The 20,316-nt window shown below is 39.4% G+C and overlaps 1 protein-coding gene across 2 annotated transcripts; it reads left to right on the top strand.

Annotated features, from left to right (window-relative positions):
- Positions 1-264: 264 nt before the first annotated feature.
- On the top strand, positions 265-16,806 carry ZNF330 (zinc finger protein 330). Of its 2 annotated transcripts, XM_032633707.1 has the most exons (11): positions 288-454; positions 841-936; positions 2,336-2,467; positions 4,152-4,171; positions 4,273-4,343; positions 6,401-6,480; positions 9,086-9,212; positions 9,671-9,775; positions 13,474-13,520; positions 14,569-14,686; positions 15,842-16,614. In XM_032633707.1, the coding sequence occupies exons 3-11, from the start codon at positions 2,348-2,350 to the stop codon at positions 16,114-16,116; spliced, it is 963 nt and encodes a 320-aa protein (XP_032489598.1). In that variant the 5' UTR covers positions 288-454; positions 841-936; positions 2,336-2,347; the 3' UTR covers positions 16,117-16,614. The 2 variants fall into 2 exon arrangements, with proteins under 2 accessions (XP_032489599.1, XP_032489598.1); XM_032633708.1 differs by lacking the exon at positions 841-936 and having other exon boundaries at positions 265-454; positions 15,842-16,806.
- The last annotated feature ends 3,510 nt before the right edge of the window (positions 16,807-20,316 follow it).

The following is a 20,316-nucleotide window of genomic DNA, read 5'->3' as shown; positions in this document are numbered from 1 at the left end:
TCTGTTTGAGTCAACTGATCCACTACCAGGTGGTAAGTTCATTTCCTTTTTCTTTTTAGATTTTTCTCTTCGCTTAGATTTCTCCTTTTCTGAAAACATAAAATTGAGGTAATAAAATTTCCACCCTTTCCCTCCTTCTGTTCCCCCATTTTTCCTCTTCTCTCAGTCATGTCCTCCGCCCAGGATTGGGAGACCCGCCCCCCGCGGAAGGGGGAGGGACGGGGCGGAGCGAACAGAAGTGGGCGGGCCTTCCCCTGTCGACGTGCTGACGTCAGAGGACATCCGGTCCGGCTCCTAGTGCCTGGAAGCAGCTCTGTCCGCCTTCCTCGGGGCTTAGTAGCATTTTTTTCCCCCGGAATCGTGGTCCTCGAATTGGATCTGCAGCCGCCGCGGGCGGACCTCACGCCATTCCCTGCCCCTCGGCCCCCGGAGTGAGCCCGGCCTCCCCGCGAGGGTGAGCGAGGTCGGCCCGGAGCGCGCGCGAGGGAGGGTGCCCCGCGGACGGGGACGGCCGTTGGTTCCGAGAGTCGCGTGGCACCTCCGCTGACTCTCCCCTGGGCTCCCCCTGCACCCCGCTGGGTCCTCCGGCTGCAGGCTTTGCCTCCAAAGCCTCAGTGGCCCCGGGCCTGTTTTCTCATTTCGTGACACGGGCCGCGTCCTGAAGAAGTGGGAGCGTTCCTGGAGAAGGGCTTAAACCCGTATAACGCTGAGAAATAGAATTCACTCTTTAAGTTTACAAAACAAACTAGAGGAGAAAAAAATGAGGCTCAACTTTCCCAGCGGGTTCTCCCCGGGGGACGCAGAAAATTCAACCGGTGATCACCCTGTGATTATTTTTAGCTCCTTTGGCGAGGGCAGTACACAACTTTTCACCCTGTAAGTTTTGTCATTGTAAATACCGGAAGGGTGACCTAGTGGACTTGGACGTTATTTCAGGTAACCACCCACTAAACCTCCTTGTCTGGTTTGTTCATATTTTTTAAGTCGCAACTAACCACCGCGCGGTTTTTTGATTGGGCATTCCAACATCAGAGTTGAAACCCGGAAATTAGGACAACTTTTATGAGTGACCTTAGTATTGTTCCAGGTACAAGCTGGTGTATGATTTTGCTGTATTGTAATGAGAAGTGTGTGTCAAGGTGTGCTTTCATGGAACTCTCTCCCTGTATCATGGGCACGACTTTGGTTTCTTTGAATACTTTTGTCTTCTGGAAGGTTGTGTGTCAGTCACCAGTGAAACTTAAAACCGTGCTCGGAGGTTTGGAATTTGTAGATCTTGGATAGAGCCTAGAAGTCTAAATCTGTGCTTTTAGGGAATTCCACAGTTGATTTTTGAGAACGTCTCTTAGAAAAGACTTTTTAAAAAAATACATGTATTTTGAAGAATATTAAGAAATTTGAGATTCTATTTCAAAGCAAGCGCATGGACTCATTCATTCGTGTATCTCTTCATTTGTTAAGGCTTAATTTATTTCAGGCAGGGCTGGGAAGCAAACATTGTCAAGAAAGATAGGGCTGGAACCCTCAGGGAACTTGTGTCTTCAGATGGGATGAAAAGCCAAATAAAAATGTGTTATTTAGTGAAGACCTTGTTTTTCTAAATGAGGTAGTTCTTTCAACTACCTGATAAAAGCCAGTTTTAAAGTCCTTATTTTGATATGTGTGGTAAACACATACTGTTAAATTTGAACCCTGTTAAAATTACATGCTCACTGCAGGTAAAAGTAGCGGGAAAGGCAGCTTTCAGGGAGTCAAAGCTACTCAGATGCCTTTAATATCGTTTCGGAGAGGGTAGTTTGGCTTTGTAGTTAATGTCATTTGACTTGACTATTAGATGTTTTATTCAGGTATTACATGGGAGAAATTAGACGTACTTGAAGACTTGGCAGCATCAGGTCATCTGAATATAGGGCTTAAAAAAGTGATATAAACTGGGTAAATAATATACTTTTAAATGATTCTTGTTATTTATATATTCCTAATAATTTTTTTTCACTTGGTACAGAGTAATTTTTAAAGAATATTGAATATCAGAGAAACTTTTTTTGCTCTGTGGGAAAGAAAACCATTTTGGCTGTTAGGATAAATCTTTTTGATGTTTACATTTTTTAGAACTGTTTGGTAATACAAATAAGTGCCTTATTTTAACAGCCATCTATTGGGGATGATGTGTGCTAAATGATGCATAAAGGCTTAAAATGTGCTTAGCCATCAAAATAGCTGGGTTGAGTTTAAAGTTTAATGAGAATTAGAAGATTTCATTCTGCTATTCCTTAGTTTCTTTAAAATAGCAAATGCAACAAGGCAATTATATCGTCTCTGTTTGCTTGTGTAGAAAGAAGGGGAGATGCCTAAAAAAAAGACTGGTGCGAGGAAGAAGGCAGAGAATCGCCGGGAACGTGAAAAACAACTAAGAGCGTCAAGAAGCACTATCGATTTAGCTAAACACCCGTGCAATGCTTCAATGGTAAGTTTTTTTGGTTATCAATTGAAAAACTATATAAATCTATGTTCAAGGCATGTCTGTTGTTTTCGTTAACACTGAGTAGTGGTGAATTTTGTTTGATTTTGTTATTTCTGAAACCTGTCATATTACCTTGGCTACCATTGGTGACAAATAGATATGTATTGAACAGGAATACATACTAGGAACTGTGTGACATTCTCCAGCTTCTCTAACCTAGTATGCCTTCCTCAGTTTGTCCTATTAATTGGAGCCTTTTCATCCTAAGTCATCCTTACCTCTTCCCTTCCTTTGACCATATTTCTGAGTTGTCCCGTATCTTCCTGTTTCCACGCCTCTCTACTTTTTCCGTTCCCACTCCTCTTTTTTTTTTCTTTTTTGATTTCATTGAAGACATATGAAATGCTTAATGTGACTTAATTCCTCATACGTGTATTGTGTGCCTACTCTGTGCCAGGTACTATTTTAGGCATTGAGGGGAATACGTAGCTGAATGACACAGTCCTGGTTTCCTCAAGCTTATAGCTCAGTTGTTTTCTGTATTACTTACTGTTTATCAATGACAGAAATCCAACCTAAGTAACTTCAGGGAGAAATAGTTGATTGAATGAGTAATGGGCTAACTTGTGTAGTTGGGAAGGGCATGGATGTAGCTGGGATGCAGGGACAGCTGGAACCTGAAACAACCTGTAGTTCTGTCTTTTGCTTTTATTTAGTTCCATTTTCTCAGATTGTTTTATTCCATTTTGGGGGGTTCATAGCCACTGGGTCCATAGCTCCCATGTCTCACATCACATATTGTTGCCCTCAGAGAGGGAAAGAACTCTGATGGGTTGGGCTTGGGTGGGTGCTCAACCCAGGATTAACCAGCATTTGTACTGGGTTGGTCGGGGGGTGAGGGGGAGCGAGATGACATAGCACAGATAGGACAGTGGGGACTCCCTCGTCCGTGCCAGGGTGATTTCTAGAGAAGAGAAGGAAGACAAAGAAATGACTCATACATAAATATATACAGTGAGGGCTAGACTTTGGTAAGTGCTGCAGAAAAGGTACAATTGGGATTAAGGTTCATTAGGACTGAGGTGATAAAGGTGAGTGTGGGGATGGGGTACAGTTCACAGAGGAGGTGGGATCATCACCAGGACTTCCCGTAGGTGAAGAAGTGAGGAGGGACTTCTCAGGGAAAAGTATTAGAATAAGTAAGGCATGGAAAAGAAGAAATACAAGACATATTTTGAGAATGGCTGACAAATAGTGACTTGAATCTAAAGAGAATAGGCCAGTGAGGTTTGAAAAGTGGTTAGAGACCAGATCGTGGAGAGCTTTTTAATACCATGTTTAGAATTCTGGATTTTCTGTGAGCTTCAACATACTGTGTTCTCTACTGTTTCTTGTGTTCATTCTGTATTATTTTTCTGATTGCTTAAAAAAAAAAATCCAAAAAACAGACCACTACTGTATTTAGCCTCTTTTGTGAAAAGGCCCCTTCTTTCTCTAGTGTGGTATGCCCCAAAACATACCTTTGTTGTTAAAGTATGTATAGATGCTTGTATTCATGGGTGGAATTGGAGGGTTTGGGCAAATGTCACTTAAATTTTAACACGAAAAACGGTATTCTTTATAATTCAAGTAACTTTGCAGTTTTCAGCCAGTAGACAAATTAATGTTACGTTTTTATGTTTTACAGGAATGTGACAAGTGTCAGAGGTAAATTTTTATTCATTTCTTTTTCTATCTATATATAATAATATAGACTGACCTTTTATCTGATATTGACTAAATTTTAAAATTTTCTTTTACATGACAAGACGGCAGAAGAATAGAGCATTTTGCTATTTTTGTAATTCTGTACAGAAGTTACCAATTTGTGCACAGTGTGGTAAGTATATGATCAAAACACATGCTTTTCTTTTATCAAACATTTGTTTGGCATTTAATCAGTTTGAACCTGTGGGTTCATCATTATCATTTACAGTAATGTTATACCTTACTATTAATAAGACTACATAAAATGTTATTTGGCCTATCAAAAAACTGTCAAGCCTTGGTTTTGTCTCTTTGATGTAATGCTGGAAAATAATTAAGATACAGTTTAGATAAAGGTACCACGTGTTGTTTGAAACGTGGAAAGATTAGATTTCAGACTAATAACATTTGGTGATGCTGCATTTTTATTTATACTGTCTTAGTCTTGTCGATATCCTTTGTTTACTTTCCTAAATTTTGATTTCTGCTGATACTGCCTGCAGTGTGTTAGGCTGTTGAAAATAATTTTATTCCACATTTACCTGGTGCCAGTTTTTGTGATCAGTTGTTTTTCTGTTTGGTTCTTAGCGTATGACTCTTGAATTTCCTCACATGTATTCCCAAGTGAGTGGAATAGAGTTCCTAAGCCACTTACCTAGTTCCCAAGTATAAGTGGAAACTTTTATTCAGAGTAAATGATTATTCAGAGTAAAACTAAATAGTAGTTCATAGAACAAGATCCATGTTTCCCAAATAGTCTTCCACAGAATACTTGAGATATTAGTAGGTATTTCTTAAAGCAGAGCATACATTTGAGACACGCTGCATGTTTCATTCCCTCATTCCCACCTGGGAGAGTTCTTTTACCTATGTATGTGTTAAAGGTTCTGAAGACCTCCAGTAGAGAAACCTGATTAATTGTCTTTACTCCAGGTTTGTCCCCCAAACTTTTATTTGAACAAGTATCCCCTTTGCTTATAGGATAATAGTTTCAGGTGAAACACAGTTTGAGATATGCTCATTTAAATGTGTTTATGCATGATAACATTGCAGAAAGTTAGGAAGGCTTAGGGCCACACCCCTGAATGTTTCTAGTGTAGGTCTAGCTTTCAGAGACAGCTTTGAGGTATGTAATTAATGGAAAAGAGAACACTGGCCTAGATAGACCAGTCATTTGCCAGTTTTTATATCCTTATTTACAAAAGACAAATGGATGTAGAGTGAGAAAATAGACTGTGGAGATTGAGATAAGCTGTCGCTAGGCCTTTCCCCTGTTTTCAGCGTTTGTGGTGCTGTGCACGGATACACTTCCCACTCCCTGATTCTTGTCTTTAGTGTTGGACAGGGGGCTGCTGCCCCTCATTTCCTGTTTCTCTTCCCATTTCCTGTTGTCTAGCTTTGTTTCTTAAGTAATCAAGGAAGTGGAAAATTGAGCATCTTCTGTTTCTTTCGTGTGCTGCTTTGTGGAGTCTGAGATGCGTGATTAATATGTCACCATTAATCCTCTCACAGCATGTGATAAGTGAATGTCCTGACAGTGTTTCGGGCTGGTAATTCGCTGCTAGATAAGAGCTCTTGTGGCTGTATTGTGATTTTTAGCTTTATCATTATATTCCTGATTTTTGTGCTCATTTGGGCACTACTTGACAATTCTTTTAGAAGAATGTTTACCCAGGGGCTAAGTTTGTAAGTTTTTAACTATGGTTAAACATTAAAAAAATGAACCAGATAATTTGCATAATTATTATTTGATTTGCTTTGGTTTGATATGTTCTAGGGAAAGAAAGAAGCAGTAACTTCAAATCAGACTGCGTTTATTGTGAATTACAAAGTGTAAAATTCACTTTTAAAGCATATCATTTAAAAATCTCCCTGAATTCACCTGAAAATTCACAAGATTTTTAACTGCTTTAGTGATTATTAGATTACAAAGCATAACCTTCAAATTTTGATTTTAGTACAAACATTAATTATCATATAAGTTCCTAATCTCAAAAGATCTGACTCAGGTAATGAGGTCTCAGTTATATCCATTTTCTTTTTTCAGTTATATAAGCAGTAGATAGTGCTGGTCTCTCTTTATTTTCAAATTATTTCCATAGGAACTTGGGCTAGATAAAAAGAGGAATTAGTGAATATTTGCATGTAGTACTTTGCAAGACTAATAGTGAAAATTTGTTTCTTTGCTAGGGAAAACAAAGTGCATGATGAAGTCTTCTGACTGTGTCATAAAACATGCTGGTGTCTACAGTACTGGCCTTGCCATGGTGGTAAGCTTCTTGTAGTTATATTTTAGACCAGTAGGTTTCCAAGGATAAGGAGAAGGCATTCTGACCAAATGTAATCAGTCTGGAGTTACCTGGATTATCTGTGGCATGTTTTTGTTTGATTTTCACTTATTACCCACTTGTTTTTGACTGCTTTCTTCTTTCTTATTGGGAAATGTATAAGGAAGGGAGACTCATCTAATGTTGACCTAAACAACATTCATTTGTTAGTGATACCTTTCTAATATATCTTAATTAGACATCACAAAATATTATTTACTATACTGAAAGTGCTGCTAAACTAAGGTTCAGTCTTCTGGTTAAATAAGCAACATAGTTCCAAAAGAACCTAGGATTAATTGTTTTTTTAAAGCTTTACGTTTCAAAAAAGAGTACGTAGTTAACACAGAATTATGCTCTTTACTACATGTAGTTACATGTAGTTCATTACATGTCGTTATCTCTTCGTTACATGTAGACGTTTCAAAGAAAATTCATTATTTTAAATAATAGAAGCAGTTGCATTTTGTGAGGCATTTTGCTCTTTTTTTCAAAAAAAATGTTATCCTTTTGACCAGTTTTACTATATATTCTATTGTGTGAATTTATTCTTAGGTCCAAATGTCAGTCCATGAGGAAAGTAATATTTATAGTAGAATATTCATAATTTTCCATCATGAGGCAGACCTTTATATTTTTCATGAGTGGCTGTCTTATAGAAGAGTTGGAATTATTCATAATCATCTTGTGAAAATCCTTTATTTTAAGTATAGGATCGTCAGTGTTATCTTTATTCAGAAGCTGTTGTAATCTTCCTTGGTAGTTTGCTTATGTCTAGATTTATCAAATTATTACTTTTTTAATTCACTGAGTTGTATGAGTATGAATGATCTCTTATATAAAGAATACATTAAAGTAGAATCATGCATCATTAGCTCTAAATTCTAGAAAAGTGATTTTTCTGGCCATCTTCTATCTGCTGATTAAGAGTCCCTCTCCCCGACTCTTCCCCCTGATTTGCCCTGGGAGCCTGACTTGTGTGGTGGGCTGGATCAGTGTCTTACTTAGGGCTTCTTTTTGGGTTCAGCCGCCCAAAAAGGACTTTGGCAGGAGACCTGATGATAGGAAATTATGATCCGGGTGTTTATTCTCCCAGCTTACTCCCTACCAGCTTGTCCTGATTTCGACATGGATTGGCCACCAGTCCCTCTCCATATGACCAGGTAGTCCTCTGCATACAGCTGGCTTTCTCTTGCGGTTGTAGAACCTCCCTCCCTTCCCTGCCGTTGGCCCTTCAGCCCTAGGGGTAGTATCTGCATCATCCCTGACGTTTTCGAAGCCCTTCCCTGTTCTTTGTGAATTATCTCTTTAAACTCCCCTGGATGACCCAATTTAATGTGTCATTCTGCTCTTGCTAGAACCCTGAGTAATCCAAGAGATAGATTCGAGGACTTGCTATCTGCACTGGTAATCTATTTTTACAAGTCCCCAAACATTCTTCCTATTTGCTCTTTTCCACTTTTTTTTTTTTTTTTGCGGTACGCGGGCCTCTCACTGCCGCGGCCTCTCTCGCTGCGGAGCACAGGCTCCGGACGCGCAGGCTCAGCGGCCATGGCTCACGGGTCCAGCCGCTCCGCGGCACGTGGGATCCTCCCGGACCGGGGCACGAGCCCGCGTCTCCTGCATCGGCAGGCGGACTCTCAACCACTGCGCCACCAGGGAAGCCCTCTTTTCCACTTTTGTTACAGTGCCTTGAATAGTATAACAGTGAATTTTGAGGGTTAGAAGACCTGGATTTGAATCACAGCTCAGCTCTAATGTAGCTCTAGAACTTGGACTTAGTCTCAGGCCCCTGTCCCTCCTCACCTGTAAATGAAAAGCCATCCAATTCCATTTCCTTAAGATTCTTTCTAGCTCTTAGTGTTGTGTAGATGTCATTGTGTTATTAAAGGTGTGTGTAGTCTTACAGTCTTACCTTGACAGAGAATTGGAAAGTCTTACCCTGTCATTTAGTTCCAAATATTTTATTTTAGTTTTATTTAACAAAGAGATATAATAATGATTTAATGCATAAGTTGCCTTAAAAAGATGCTGGCAGAAGTTTAATATTTTCTCTTTGTTATTCTAGAAAAGCTATATATTTATTTTATAAATTACACAGATAAGAAGGAACTTTCTTAAGTCAGGAATGTTAGTATTTGAAAAAACTTCATTTAGTTACCAGAATTGCTATAGACGGGAATGCTTAAATTATGGGCTCTAGACTTCATTTGATTTATTGTAAAATTCAGTTTGGGGGCAACACTGTCAGCTCTTTGACTTATTTTAATGATTAATATTAGCGTTAAGTGTATAGTTTCCCTTCTGCTTCTTTTTCTTTTGATTTATAGATTTGTATACTGTAAATAGCTATTGGTGAAGTAGTTTGATTTTCAGGAAACACTCTTTAATTTTGGCTTAAACAGTACATTTTCTTTAATGAAGCCACTCGTTACCACTGAAGGTTGATAAGTGGCTAAATGTATATGATTTTGGTGGTTGCCACTGCTTAAACTATGGCTGCAGCCAGTTGTGTCAGAGGTTAATTTTTCATGTTCTTTGGTTGCAGGGTGCAATATGTGACTTCTGTGAAGCTTGGGTTTGTCATGGTAGGAAGTGTCTCAGTACACACGCCTGTGCCTGCCCGCTTACTGATGCCGAGTGTGTGGAATGTGAACGGGGAGTCTGGGACCATGGTGAGTGGTTACATACAAATGACGAGCTTTGCTGGAAGTGAAGGCTGACTTTGAAACGTTCTGGATGCTCTTTTTTTATGATTTTTTTTTAGGATACTACCAATCATAAGTACTGGCACTGTTTTGGTTGTCAGTTTAGTTGGAAAAGGGATTTCTACCAGCAGCATCAGGCAATACTAGGATTTTTACCTAGGCAGGTAGGGAGGGGAGTAAAAGGGGAGGAAGTGTCTCTGAGCATTGTGAGTATACGTGGGTAGCCAGGGTACAGTGGGAGTTCACTCTTTTATGGTTCAATTTGTCAGTTTTCTTTGTAGCCTTTGCCAGAACAAAAACTGCCGTGATATTTTAGTGTAAATCTGAAATAACTTGCCATCTTTTCTGAGCAGTTTTACAGAGAAGTTTTTTAAATTAAACTTTATCGTATTTACATTTGTGGGTTTTGTTCTTTAATCCAATAGGGGGCAGAATTTTCAGTTGTTCTTTTTGCCATAACTTTCTTTGTGAAGATGATCAGTTTGAACATCAAGCCAGCTGCCAGGTTTTAGAAGCGGAAACATTTAAATGTAAGTTTTTATATATTGGATGTTCTTTATACCCAAGATTCTTAATAGTATAAGTGTTAAACTTAATGAAAAAGGAATCTAGTTTTTCATGCGGCCTCTTATGGACTGTAATTTAATTCAATATCTATTTTCTGTTGGTAGAAAAAACTTAGAACGCATATAGTCCATTTTTGTCCACCAGTGTGCCAGTGACATTTTGGTTGGGTCAGTTCTTCATTTTGTGGGATTGATCAGGCACTGCAGGCCTTGCAGCATCCCTGTTCCTGAATGCTAAAAGTCATTTTCACTTCCAAGTTATTATAACAACTAACATACCCTCCCCCACCCTGTTTTCAGGTGTCCCCAGATAAGTGGTATACCCCTAGTTTGTTCCTGCTAGTTGGTTCCAGTGAGTGTTAGACAGGAATGTGCATCAGAAACACCTGTGGAGGTTTTTAAACGTACAGGTGTCAAGGCCTCATCCCTGGAGATTCTATCTTTAAGTGGGTGGCAGGTGCCGGGCATCTGTATTTAACCTGCACACAGAGCTCTCATGTGTATTCTAGTTTGAGAACCAGTGTTTCGTGGTATCATCTTTAGAGATAGATTGCATTTTATTTTATTTCTATTCTGTTGATTCTCAGAAGCTCAAGTTTTAGATTCAGACATTACTCGAATTCTACTTATTGGCCATATGTTTTTGGGCAACTTACCAAATCTTTCTAAACCTGAATTTTGTTATTTATTAAAGAAAGATGCTAATTTTTTCAAGGAGTTAATTGAAGTGAGAACCCATATAAAGCATAAGTATGGCACCTGTCACTTAGAAAGCCCTTATTAAATAGTAGATACCACTGTAGGAAAGACTCAAATTCCAAATTCACTTTCTTCAATTTGGTTCTTGTTCTGCTATGAAATGCCAATCCCTATACTTATCTATAAATTTAAAGTTGATAAGTCATCAGTCTAAGACACACATACACACACATATGTAATTCTTGTGATATTTATAAAGAAAATCTCAAAAGATTAAAGGAACATCTCTGAGTAGTTAGCCTTTTTGAGCTGTTCCTAGGCTTCTGCAGAATGTATAATATAAAAATTGAATTATTTTATTTGGGACTTGGGAACTTTGTGTATTCTGTAGCATTTAAACCCCAAAGACAGGCAACTGTAAGTGATAAGGCTATATTTCCATCAAGAAGTTTTAGTGATTCAGTAAAAGACAAAGGAAAAATAAAGACACTGAATAATTGAAAGGATTTTAAGATAAATTTATTACCATGCCTTTGATACCTCATGTTAAAGTCATTCTCATTGCACATTCACAGGTTTCCTTGGTTTACTGTAATTTATCATCTTTCTTTCCTTTTTTTTATTGCTTTATTTTTTCTTTGTCATTTTTCCTTCGCCAGTTGCCATCCACTACTTGAAATATTTTCTCTGAAACACTGTCCTAATCATACATATAAGTCCCCAAGATAGTTTGTTTCTATTCCCTTAATTGGTCATATCTCATCATTTTTGGATTTGAGCGTACAACTATGAATTGGAAGATACAGAAATTCTATAAAATACTTCTTTACCTGTATAACCAGTGGGAAGTATGTTTTGAGGGGAAAAAACAAAAACAAAAACAAAACACATGTGTGTACTCTGCCCTTATTTTTTAAAATAATGAAAGTGGCCCAGGGACTTCTAATTTAAATGGCTTATTGTCAGCAGGCTTTGATGTATTCTAACCTGCTTTCTTTTAAAATACTATGAAGACATAGAAATAGATTTAAAAAGAAAACCATTCCCCAGTCTCAAACTAGGAATGTCACAATATTTTTTAGAATCTGGGAGAAATGCATTTTTTATATAAGTTCAAGATTTTATCTCTTGGGGAGAAAAATAACAGGGCAGTGAAGTGGAGTGCCTGTGTGTTTTTGAGGTGTAATTAGGGAAAGAAGACTGGCAAGGCCACATCCCATCCTAGTGGTTTGGGTTTCCGGCGGTACGGGTGAGGGTGTGATAGACAACAACGAGTTTCTTGGGATTGTGTCATTGTGGCATGACAAAGATTCAGGTGGTGGGGATGGGAGAAGATTCTGTATCAGAAATGCCTGGTGCACAGGGAAATTGGGTTGGGCACTTTGTACTTTCAGTCTGTGTTCTGGTTCTGTACTTGAAAGGGATTTGTAGCATTTTGGTGATATATATCCTCTTTTGACTGAATGAAGAATGAACCTAATTACTCTCTAGGCATACCTTCAAGTAGAAATGATTGAGATTTCAGGTTTTTTCCTCCACAGACTGAAATAATATAGTTATTATTGGAGTAATTTGGTATACTTATATATTCCTTATATATATAAAATAAGTACTCAGTTGATTTTTACTTTTATTATTAGCATGTAGGACAGGTAATATAAATCCATCTGAAATAGCAGTGTCACTGTGGAAGGATGGTTGGACAGAAGCAATAATAATACACATAATTGAGAAATCATCATTGAGTTTTTAAAAAAATACTTTCCTGTTCAGATTGAAAAAGCTCCCCATGACCCAGGCAAACTTAAAAGATCCCCAACTTAGAAACATCTGCAATATTTGAATTATAAAGATAGATTTCCTTTTGTTTTCTTTACTTTTTCAAAACCTCTAAGTAAATTGAAAGTTAATAGTTTATATTTAGACTATATCAGGGTAAGGCTTAGTTTGTTTTCTTGTTTCTATACCTCTCTTAATTATTTTTGTCTTTCATTTTTTGGCATATTCAATATGTACCAGACAAATTGGCTTTTCTAAAATATTTGCTCTTACGTTTAAGAGCATTATTTGCATTAACATTTGCATTAATTGTAGATAATGACCAAAATTAATGTGGCTTACTGACTAAAATAGAGATAAAATATTTTAGGATTTTTCCATCTGTTTTCCTGCCCACTTGAGTATTATTTTCTCTTCATAGTCACGCTTTTCCACCTGAAGTATTCTATTCTCATATCAGAAGTTTGCAAAAAATGGCAATAGCCTACAACACGAGGAGAGAATATATATTAATGGAGACAGTTATTCTTTTAAAAATTGAAGTTATATCCTTTTTTTTTTTTTTGGCTGTGTTGGGTCTTTGTTGCTGCATGTGGGCTTTCTCTAGTTGTGGCGAGCGTGGGCTACTCTTTGTTGCGGTGCACGGGCTTCTCATTGCAGTGGCTTCTCTTGTTGTGGAGCATGGGCTCTAGGTACATGGGCTTCAGTAGTTGTGGCTCGCGGGCTCAGTAGTTGTGGCGCACGGGCTTAGTTGCTCCGTGGCATGTGGGATCTTCTGGACCAGTGCTCGAACCCGTGTGCCCTGCATTGGCAGGCGGATTCTTAACCACTGCACCACCAGGGAAGTCCTGAACTGTTATATCCTTAAGTGAAGAGTCCAGCCAATGTCACTGAAAAAATGTCTTACCATTTCAGTTTCCTAAATATCATTAATGAAGCTTGCCATCTCCTAGTTTTGGAGCAATAGAAGGAGATTGGAGGATAAAAGAATGCCGTGTCTGTGCAATTGCTGGGTTACTTGCATCTGGCTGGGGATTCCATCTCATTTTTTGTATCCTCTAGGTTATGAGACAGAGAAAAAAATGTTGATAATTGATCTAAGATAGTACATCAAGTATAAATCTGTGGAAAATAGTGTTTTCATTCCAAGTTTGAAAACGGATATTATATACTTTCCCTCACAGGTGTTTCATGCAATCGGCTTGGTCAGCATTCCTGTCTCCGTTGTAAGGTATACTTTTATATTTTTTCGTTTTTGTTTTTAATCCCCATACTCATCCACCAGCTCTTGGATTATTTATAGCTATAATAAATCTACAAGGGTCCTTAAACATTATGTAATTTACTTCTTTTATTTTAGAGATTGTGAATGAAGTTGAGACAGCTTAGAGGCATTTCATAGGTCATCTAGTTGGCTTGTCTTAGAGTTGACACTAGTGCGTGTGTCTCCTGAATCTTAGCTCAGTGTTTTTGTACCTTATGTTTATAGAGAACATTCTGACCAAAATGATGGGAGCATATTTCACCTTATGTCAAAATGCACTTGCTTGGTAGAGTTTGAGTACAATGAAGATTTCCATAATGTTGTGTTTCCTTAGACCTTGTCTCCAGCATTTCCATTTGTCAGAGATCACTAAACAGATGCAGCTGATTCACTGCCTCTCGGAGTCATTTCTCTGGTTCCTACTAACACTCCTAACCCTATCTCTTAATTCTCCCCCAACTCTTCTCCAGTTCTGTCTGTGCTGTTTCCTCTGCCTTAGATCACTCTTCCGTCTTTGCTTACCCTGCTGCACCCCCATTCTCCTGCAGATCCAGGCTAAGACTTCACGTCTCCCAGGCAGCCTTTCCTGAATCCTGAGTCTGGTGTGGCGCTTCTCCTCTTCACTTCCCTTGCAATGCGTAGTGTGTGTAGCTGCCTCTCCACTTGTCTGTGTCTCCAGTTAGACTGTGTGCTCTGTGCAGGTAGATAAGCTGGTCACCATTATGTCATCAGAGGCTTTGTAAATACCCATATTTACGAAGAAACGTGTCTACATACCATACCCTGCATATATTTTCTGTCTTGTGTTTAGGCCATAGTTCAGAAGAGTCCTGGCAGAGACCCTTTCCTTTAAGGAATTGAAATCAGGAGCATGACCAGTCCCAACAAAACTCTTAATCTCTGCCCTGGCAAAAGTATATCTTTAACTTTACATTTCCTTGAAATAGTAAGTGATGTCTTCATATAATTTTTGAATTACTTATTTAACCAGCTCATTTTTATTTCTCCTATACAGGCTTGTTTCTGTGATGATCATACAAGGAGCAAGGTGTTTAAGCAAGAAAAAGGAAAACAGCCTCCCTGCCCTAAATGTGGACATGAAACTCAGGAAACTAAGGATCTTAGCATGTCAAGTAAGGCTCTTGTTAAAATACCGCGGGGGTGATTTTGCTTTCTTGCTTAGACGGGGTTTATCTCTTCTTTTTCTCTTTCTCTTTTTGTTTTCGCCTTTTCTTCGTATTTGAAAAGATGAATGTGTTCTCTTATGCAAATGGAATTTTATAGCCTTGGAAAATTTGTGGGTAAAATTTCCCAATTTAACTTAAGAAATATACCGTCATTCACTCTGATATTTGGCATTTGCTTCAGTCACTGACATAGTGAATACTGAAATTTAAGACCAAAAAAATGATTTTTCTGTTTTTGCTGAGGCTTCATTTTAAATAATTGAGTAGCAATAAATCCTCAATATTCAAGTGGTGGTAATCTTCAGTACTTGCAAGTTGGAATTCATTTTGAAGCTATTCTTATGTGTGTGACATTTGAGCAGTGATGCTCATTATGTTATACGTCACTACTGTAGGAAATTGTTTTACAGTTTTCATATAACTTTTCTATGAAGGAATGCAATTACTACAAACATGCTTACGGTGATGAAGCTCACAATTTTGTTAAAGAGAATTTGACTCTTTACCAAACATATAATGGAACCATAATTCTAAATGACTCTGACAGTACTTTGTTTAATCAAAGATAGAGTTATACAGTGAGGTGAGGTGTTTTTTACACTTACCTTTGTTTTGCTACTAAGGCAGAAGAAATGACAGCCTTTGTCTTCTAGGACATCTGAATTATGAAGTAGCTCTCTTGAGAAGAGTGTAATGACATGAAATCACCTGTTCTGTGATTTGAAAATGCACTTTTAATTGATCAAACAAAGGGCATTTTAGCTTTTAACGTGCCTTATTTAACTTATGTATGGAGAGTGCTATTATTCTTAATTCATTTTCCTGCTTTGTCTAGAATTAATGAAATGACACATCTTTATCATTTCTTATATATGATGTGTATGTAGACTCTAAGTAGGATTGAACTGATTGTTGTTTCTAAGGTCTCCTTTCTTTCCAGTTAAATGTTAAGTGAGGAAATAAGGAAAACGTGACTGACTTCTTCATTTGAGAGTAAGAAGCAGCCAGTCAGGTTCATGTAACTTCATATATTGTAGAGGAAAATGAGGATGTAGAGAATTGGAGCTAATCAGGTGCCACATACATATCTGTCTTTCGTAGCACGCTCCCTGAAATTTGGCCGGCAGACTGGAGGTGAAGAGGGAGATGGAGCTTCTGGGTATGATGCCTATTGGAAGAACCTTGCATCTGCTAAGTATGGTGATACCAGCTACCATGATGAGGAAGAAGATGAGTACGAAGCGGAGGATGATGAAGAGGAAGAAGATGAAGGTGGAAAGGATTCAGATGCCGAGTCATCAGATTTGTTTAGTAATTTGAATTTAGGAAGGACCTATGCCAGTGGCTATGCTCACTATGAGGAACAAGAGAACTAGGAAGGCTGCTTGCCCTTTGGTGACCTTGTCTGAGGAGCTGGAGTGTGTGTGCTTGATGAATCGTGTGTGGCTATGCAGACGTACGTACTGTCGCTTAGCCTTATGTGAAAGACTAGTCACACTTACTGGGGCAAGGAGTAGGGCATAGCATTTTAATAGGAACTGATAATCAGGCTTCTAGCATAAGAAAAATGAATTTCAAAAATGAATTTCAAATCGATCCAAGCAGTTGAAGCATCATGGATTGGATTTTACTGATTTCAGTAATCTAGTAGGTTTGCCAATTAAATACATGTTAGGATAAAGGAATAGGATGGTAATATATTTGTTTGAAATTAAATTGCTGTTTTTATTAACACTGCTTAGAAAATCGTTCTGTCTGATTTTGTAAAATGTATTGGGTAAAATGAATTATTGTAATTTTTCTCGTTTGTCTGCAGGATAAAAGTCAGATGTTATATGCTAAATTTTCATTAAATATTCATGTTATCTTAAGTAGTTATATGTGTGTTTTAGCAACTGACTCATTAATTTCTTTCTTCACAGCGTGTGTCCTGAACAATACCTATTATTTATGCTTAAATGTATAGACAAAGGTGACTATATAGCCATTTTTCGGAATCAGTATTATCACACATGTTTTACCCAGGAAATTTCATTTCTCTTTGAGTAAATCTAGTATCTCACTTATATACTTTTGATGTTTTATTTGATTCCTTATTCTTAGTATTTTAAGTCTATTTTGGAAAGCACTCCAATATTCTTGTATAAACTGTTTCATTTTTTTGTCTAATATGCAAGATAGGTAGCAGAGATTAATAGTGTGTGAGAGACACAAAGTGATGCAGCCGAACCCCATCATTCGTGGTAGGTGGAGAACAGACAGTTGCTGGCACAAGTTCCAGCGGTTACAGTTCACACTGACAGTGAATTGGGATGGTGTGGTAGAAAGGAATGTGTCACCAGGCCGGCATTTGAAAAGTATGGAGAAAATTGTAGCCAGATGGATAACAGGTAGGATGGCTATTGCCGAGTCATTTTTATTCCGTAGAAACATAATGAACAGCTGAGGGCAATAACAGGCAACAGAAAGCCAGGTGTGAAAGCCAGAGGGCCTCCAGATGCATTGGAAAAAGCTTTCATCTCTTGCAGCAGGAGAACTGAGAAAACTGAGGACCAAGCCAGGAGTTAGTAGTCTGAATGGATAAACTTCAAAGACAGTTGCCCGTCATGGCAGGTCTATTATGCAAAGGTCAAGGGACTGTCTGGGAATATCCAGGACCCTGACGAGTGAGATGGAGGCATTTCAATGGATGCCGCTGAAGATTTTCACTCCCTAGACTCCTGAACTTTCTGAGCCCCCAGTCGCAGCCCACTTCTCTCTCTTAAGGGCAAAGGCGCCTCACCTACTGCCAAGCTAGATGATGATGCAGAGGTCTCTTTCCCCAGGCAACCTGTGCCCCCTTGAGGACTTGCCCTATCTCCATGCCACTAGACCTAGAATTAGGGTTGAGCAACTGTTAATTAGGGTTAAGTAAAACTCAGCCAGAGAGGGGCTGGGCCTGATGAGACAGGAGACAGACTGTACCCCAAAGGAGCTGCAAGAATTGGCCTAGATGTGTTGGGACGAACAGGAGAATGATTGAGGCTGGAATCTGAGGTTGTTGATGAGGAGGGACAGGACAAAATTAGGGGAGAGTTTGATAATAGCATCCACATTGGGTCCTTGGGTTGCAGGATAAGCACTCTCTTAATAGGATTTAACATCCCGGCTAGGATGCCAGGAGATGTGAACTCACTACCAGGATGGCTTCTAGAAACATGGAAAAAGCAATGGCCAATTCTAAACAAAGTTGAGCAGCAAATGGTGGAGGAAAGAATGAAAAGGTTGAGGGAAGTGGCTATGCCAGAATGGATAGATTTCTCTTTGGATGATTACGTTCCACAGGAAGGCCCAACAGACATACCATTTAACAAGGCCCTAAAGACACGTGCTGATGAGAGGAGCTTTAGGATAAAGTGGCAGGGTTAAAAGTTCAGTGATGACTCTGTAGGCTACTTCTGACAATAGAAACAAACTATTGTAAAACTTAGCTTGCTGATGGCAGTGGGTGATAAGACCCTGAAATAATAGGTGGCCGGTGGCCAGTGGCAGTACCTATTTGCCAAGAGTCAGTGGGGTCACAACTATGGTAATGACTACCAAGGTGGGAGTGGTTAGTCAAGGGGACCTGACCTGCAGAGAGTTACGGAGAAGGTTAATAGAATACAGCAAGCTTAGGGGCAAGATAAATGGGTAACAATGAGAGTACTACTTAGTTTTTGTACCACTGGACAACATCAAGGATAGATAACATGGAGGCCAAAGGGTGGTTGTTCCGATAAAAAGTTATCATCCCTTGCTCAGTTTCTGGACCTGAGTCACTTTTCAGACCCATAGCCCACCGATGAAAGAGGTCCCCATGAGGAAGGTCCCTGTAGCACCAAGGCATCTGGACAAGGTAGTTAGTCCCCCAGTGCTTCCCCCAAACCTGGAGACATTCACTCATAATTCTACTCTGGGGAAAGGAGGAAAATAAGATATTTCAAGGCCTTTTGGACAGAGTCTTAATTGATACTGCTATCCAGAGATGCAAAGTGTCCTTTTTGCTCCCTTCTTAAAGTGAGGGAGGCGTTGGATGATAACAGGGGTCTTGACCAAATGCAAGGTTACAGTGGTTTCACTGGGTGTTTGGAAGGCTAAGTGGAAGCCTCTGAAACTTAACTACCCTCCTACCTCCTCCTTACCGCAGCCAAGATAGTGAGCAAAAAGCAATGGTATAGCCTGGAATGATGGCAGAAATTAGTGGCATCCTTAGGGATCTAAAAAATGCAGAGATGAAAATCCCATCCCATCTATATTAATTCACCAGTCTTTCCCCTGCTGAAACTGCATGGATCCTGGAAGATGCCTATAGGTAACTTCAAGTTCAGCCAGGTAGTCACCTTGATTGCAAATGCCGTGCCAGATGTGGCCTCTTTGTTGGAGCAGATATATGGAGCCCAAGTCCAAGGAATGTAGTCTTGGATTTTGCAAATGATTTCTCTTCATTGAAAAAGGGGATCAGAAACAGTTTGCATTCACATGGAATGGACACTGTACTTCAATAGTTTTGTCCCAGGGCTTTATTAACCCTGCCACTTTATCCTAAAGAATATGCACCTGCTTCATCAATGATAGTATGCTGAGGATGGATGAGGAAGAAGTAGCTAGAACACAAGGCAGAAATAGAGACCCCGATGTAGAGAACAAACGTACGCACATCAAGGGGGGAAAACAAGGGGTGGAGGAGTGGGGAGCCGGTGGTGGTGGTGGTGAGATGAATTGGGAGATTGGGATTGACATATATACGGTAGTATGTATAAAATAGATAATAAGAACATGCTGTATAAAAAAATAAAATTCAAAAAAAAAAAGAAAAGTAGCTAGAACAATGAGGCCTTAGTAAGACGTGGTACAGAGAGTAGGGGATAAACCTTATGAACAATATGCCACAACAATAAAATTTTTAGGGTCCAGTGGTCAGGGACAGGCTGGTGCATCACTTCCACAGTAAAAAATTGCTACATACACCTCCTGCCATGAGGAAGGCAGCACGACACCCGGTGAGCCCCCTGGGTTCTGGAGGCAGCGTATTTCATACCTTAGGATAATGTTGTGGGCCATATACCATATGATGCTAAGGCTGCCTGTTCTGCATGGGACCCACAGCAGGAAGGAGCTCTGCAGTGGGTCTGGGTTGCAGGGGAAGCAGCCCTGCTTTCTGAGCCATAGGATAGGTGCTGTTGTACTGGAGATCACAGTGGTGGAGAAAGGTGTTTTGTGGAGTGTGTGGCAAGCTGCAGTAAGAGAACCACAACGCAGCCACCTAAGGCTCTAGAGAAAGGCCATGCCCTCTGCATTTAGAGACTTAGACACCTCCTGGGCCAGCATGGACTCCAACTTATCTATCAAAGCTACCATAGTTACCACCACTGCAAAATGTCAAACCTATCAGCGGCAGAAAAGAATGCTGGGCCTCTGGTAGGGCATCACTGCTTTATGAGGCAGGTCGGAGCAGTCAGCCTAGAAAGGCCGGTGGTCTGTTCTCAGTGGAGTAGGTTTGCCTTTCCTTTTCGTAGGGCCTCATCCAGCATTAGCACCTGAAGGCTTGGATTCAC

Source organism: Phocoena sinus, chromosome 5, assembly GCF_008692025.1.
Source record: "Phocoena sinus isolate mPhoSin1 chromosome 5, mPhoSin1.pri, whole genome shotgun sequence".
NCBI classification, from domain to species: Eukaryota; Metazoa; Chordata; class Mammalia; order Artiodactyla; family Phocoenidae; genus Phocoena; species Phocoena sinus.
The sequence above is the reverse complement of the archived record's forward strand: the minus strand, read 5'-3'. Positions and strand labels throughout refer to the sequence as shown.

Excerpts from the sequence above, each read along its gene's own strand:
- ZNF330 (XM_032633708.1), top strand. The coding sequence starts at position 2,348 with ATGCCTAAAAAAAAGACTGGTGCGAGGAAGAAGGCAGAGAATCGCCGG. Across the intron at positions 2,468-4,151 it reads ACCCGTGCAATGCTTCAATG|GAATGTGACAAGTGTCAGAG; the intron begins GTAAGTTTTTTT and ends TATGTTTTACAG. Across the intron at positions 9,213-9,670 it reads ACGGGGAGTCTGGGACCATG|GGGGCAGAATTTTCAGTTGT; the intron begins GTGAGTGGTTAC and ends TTAATCCAATAG.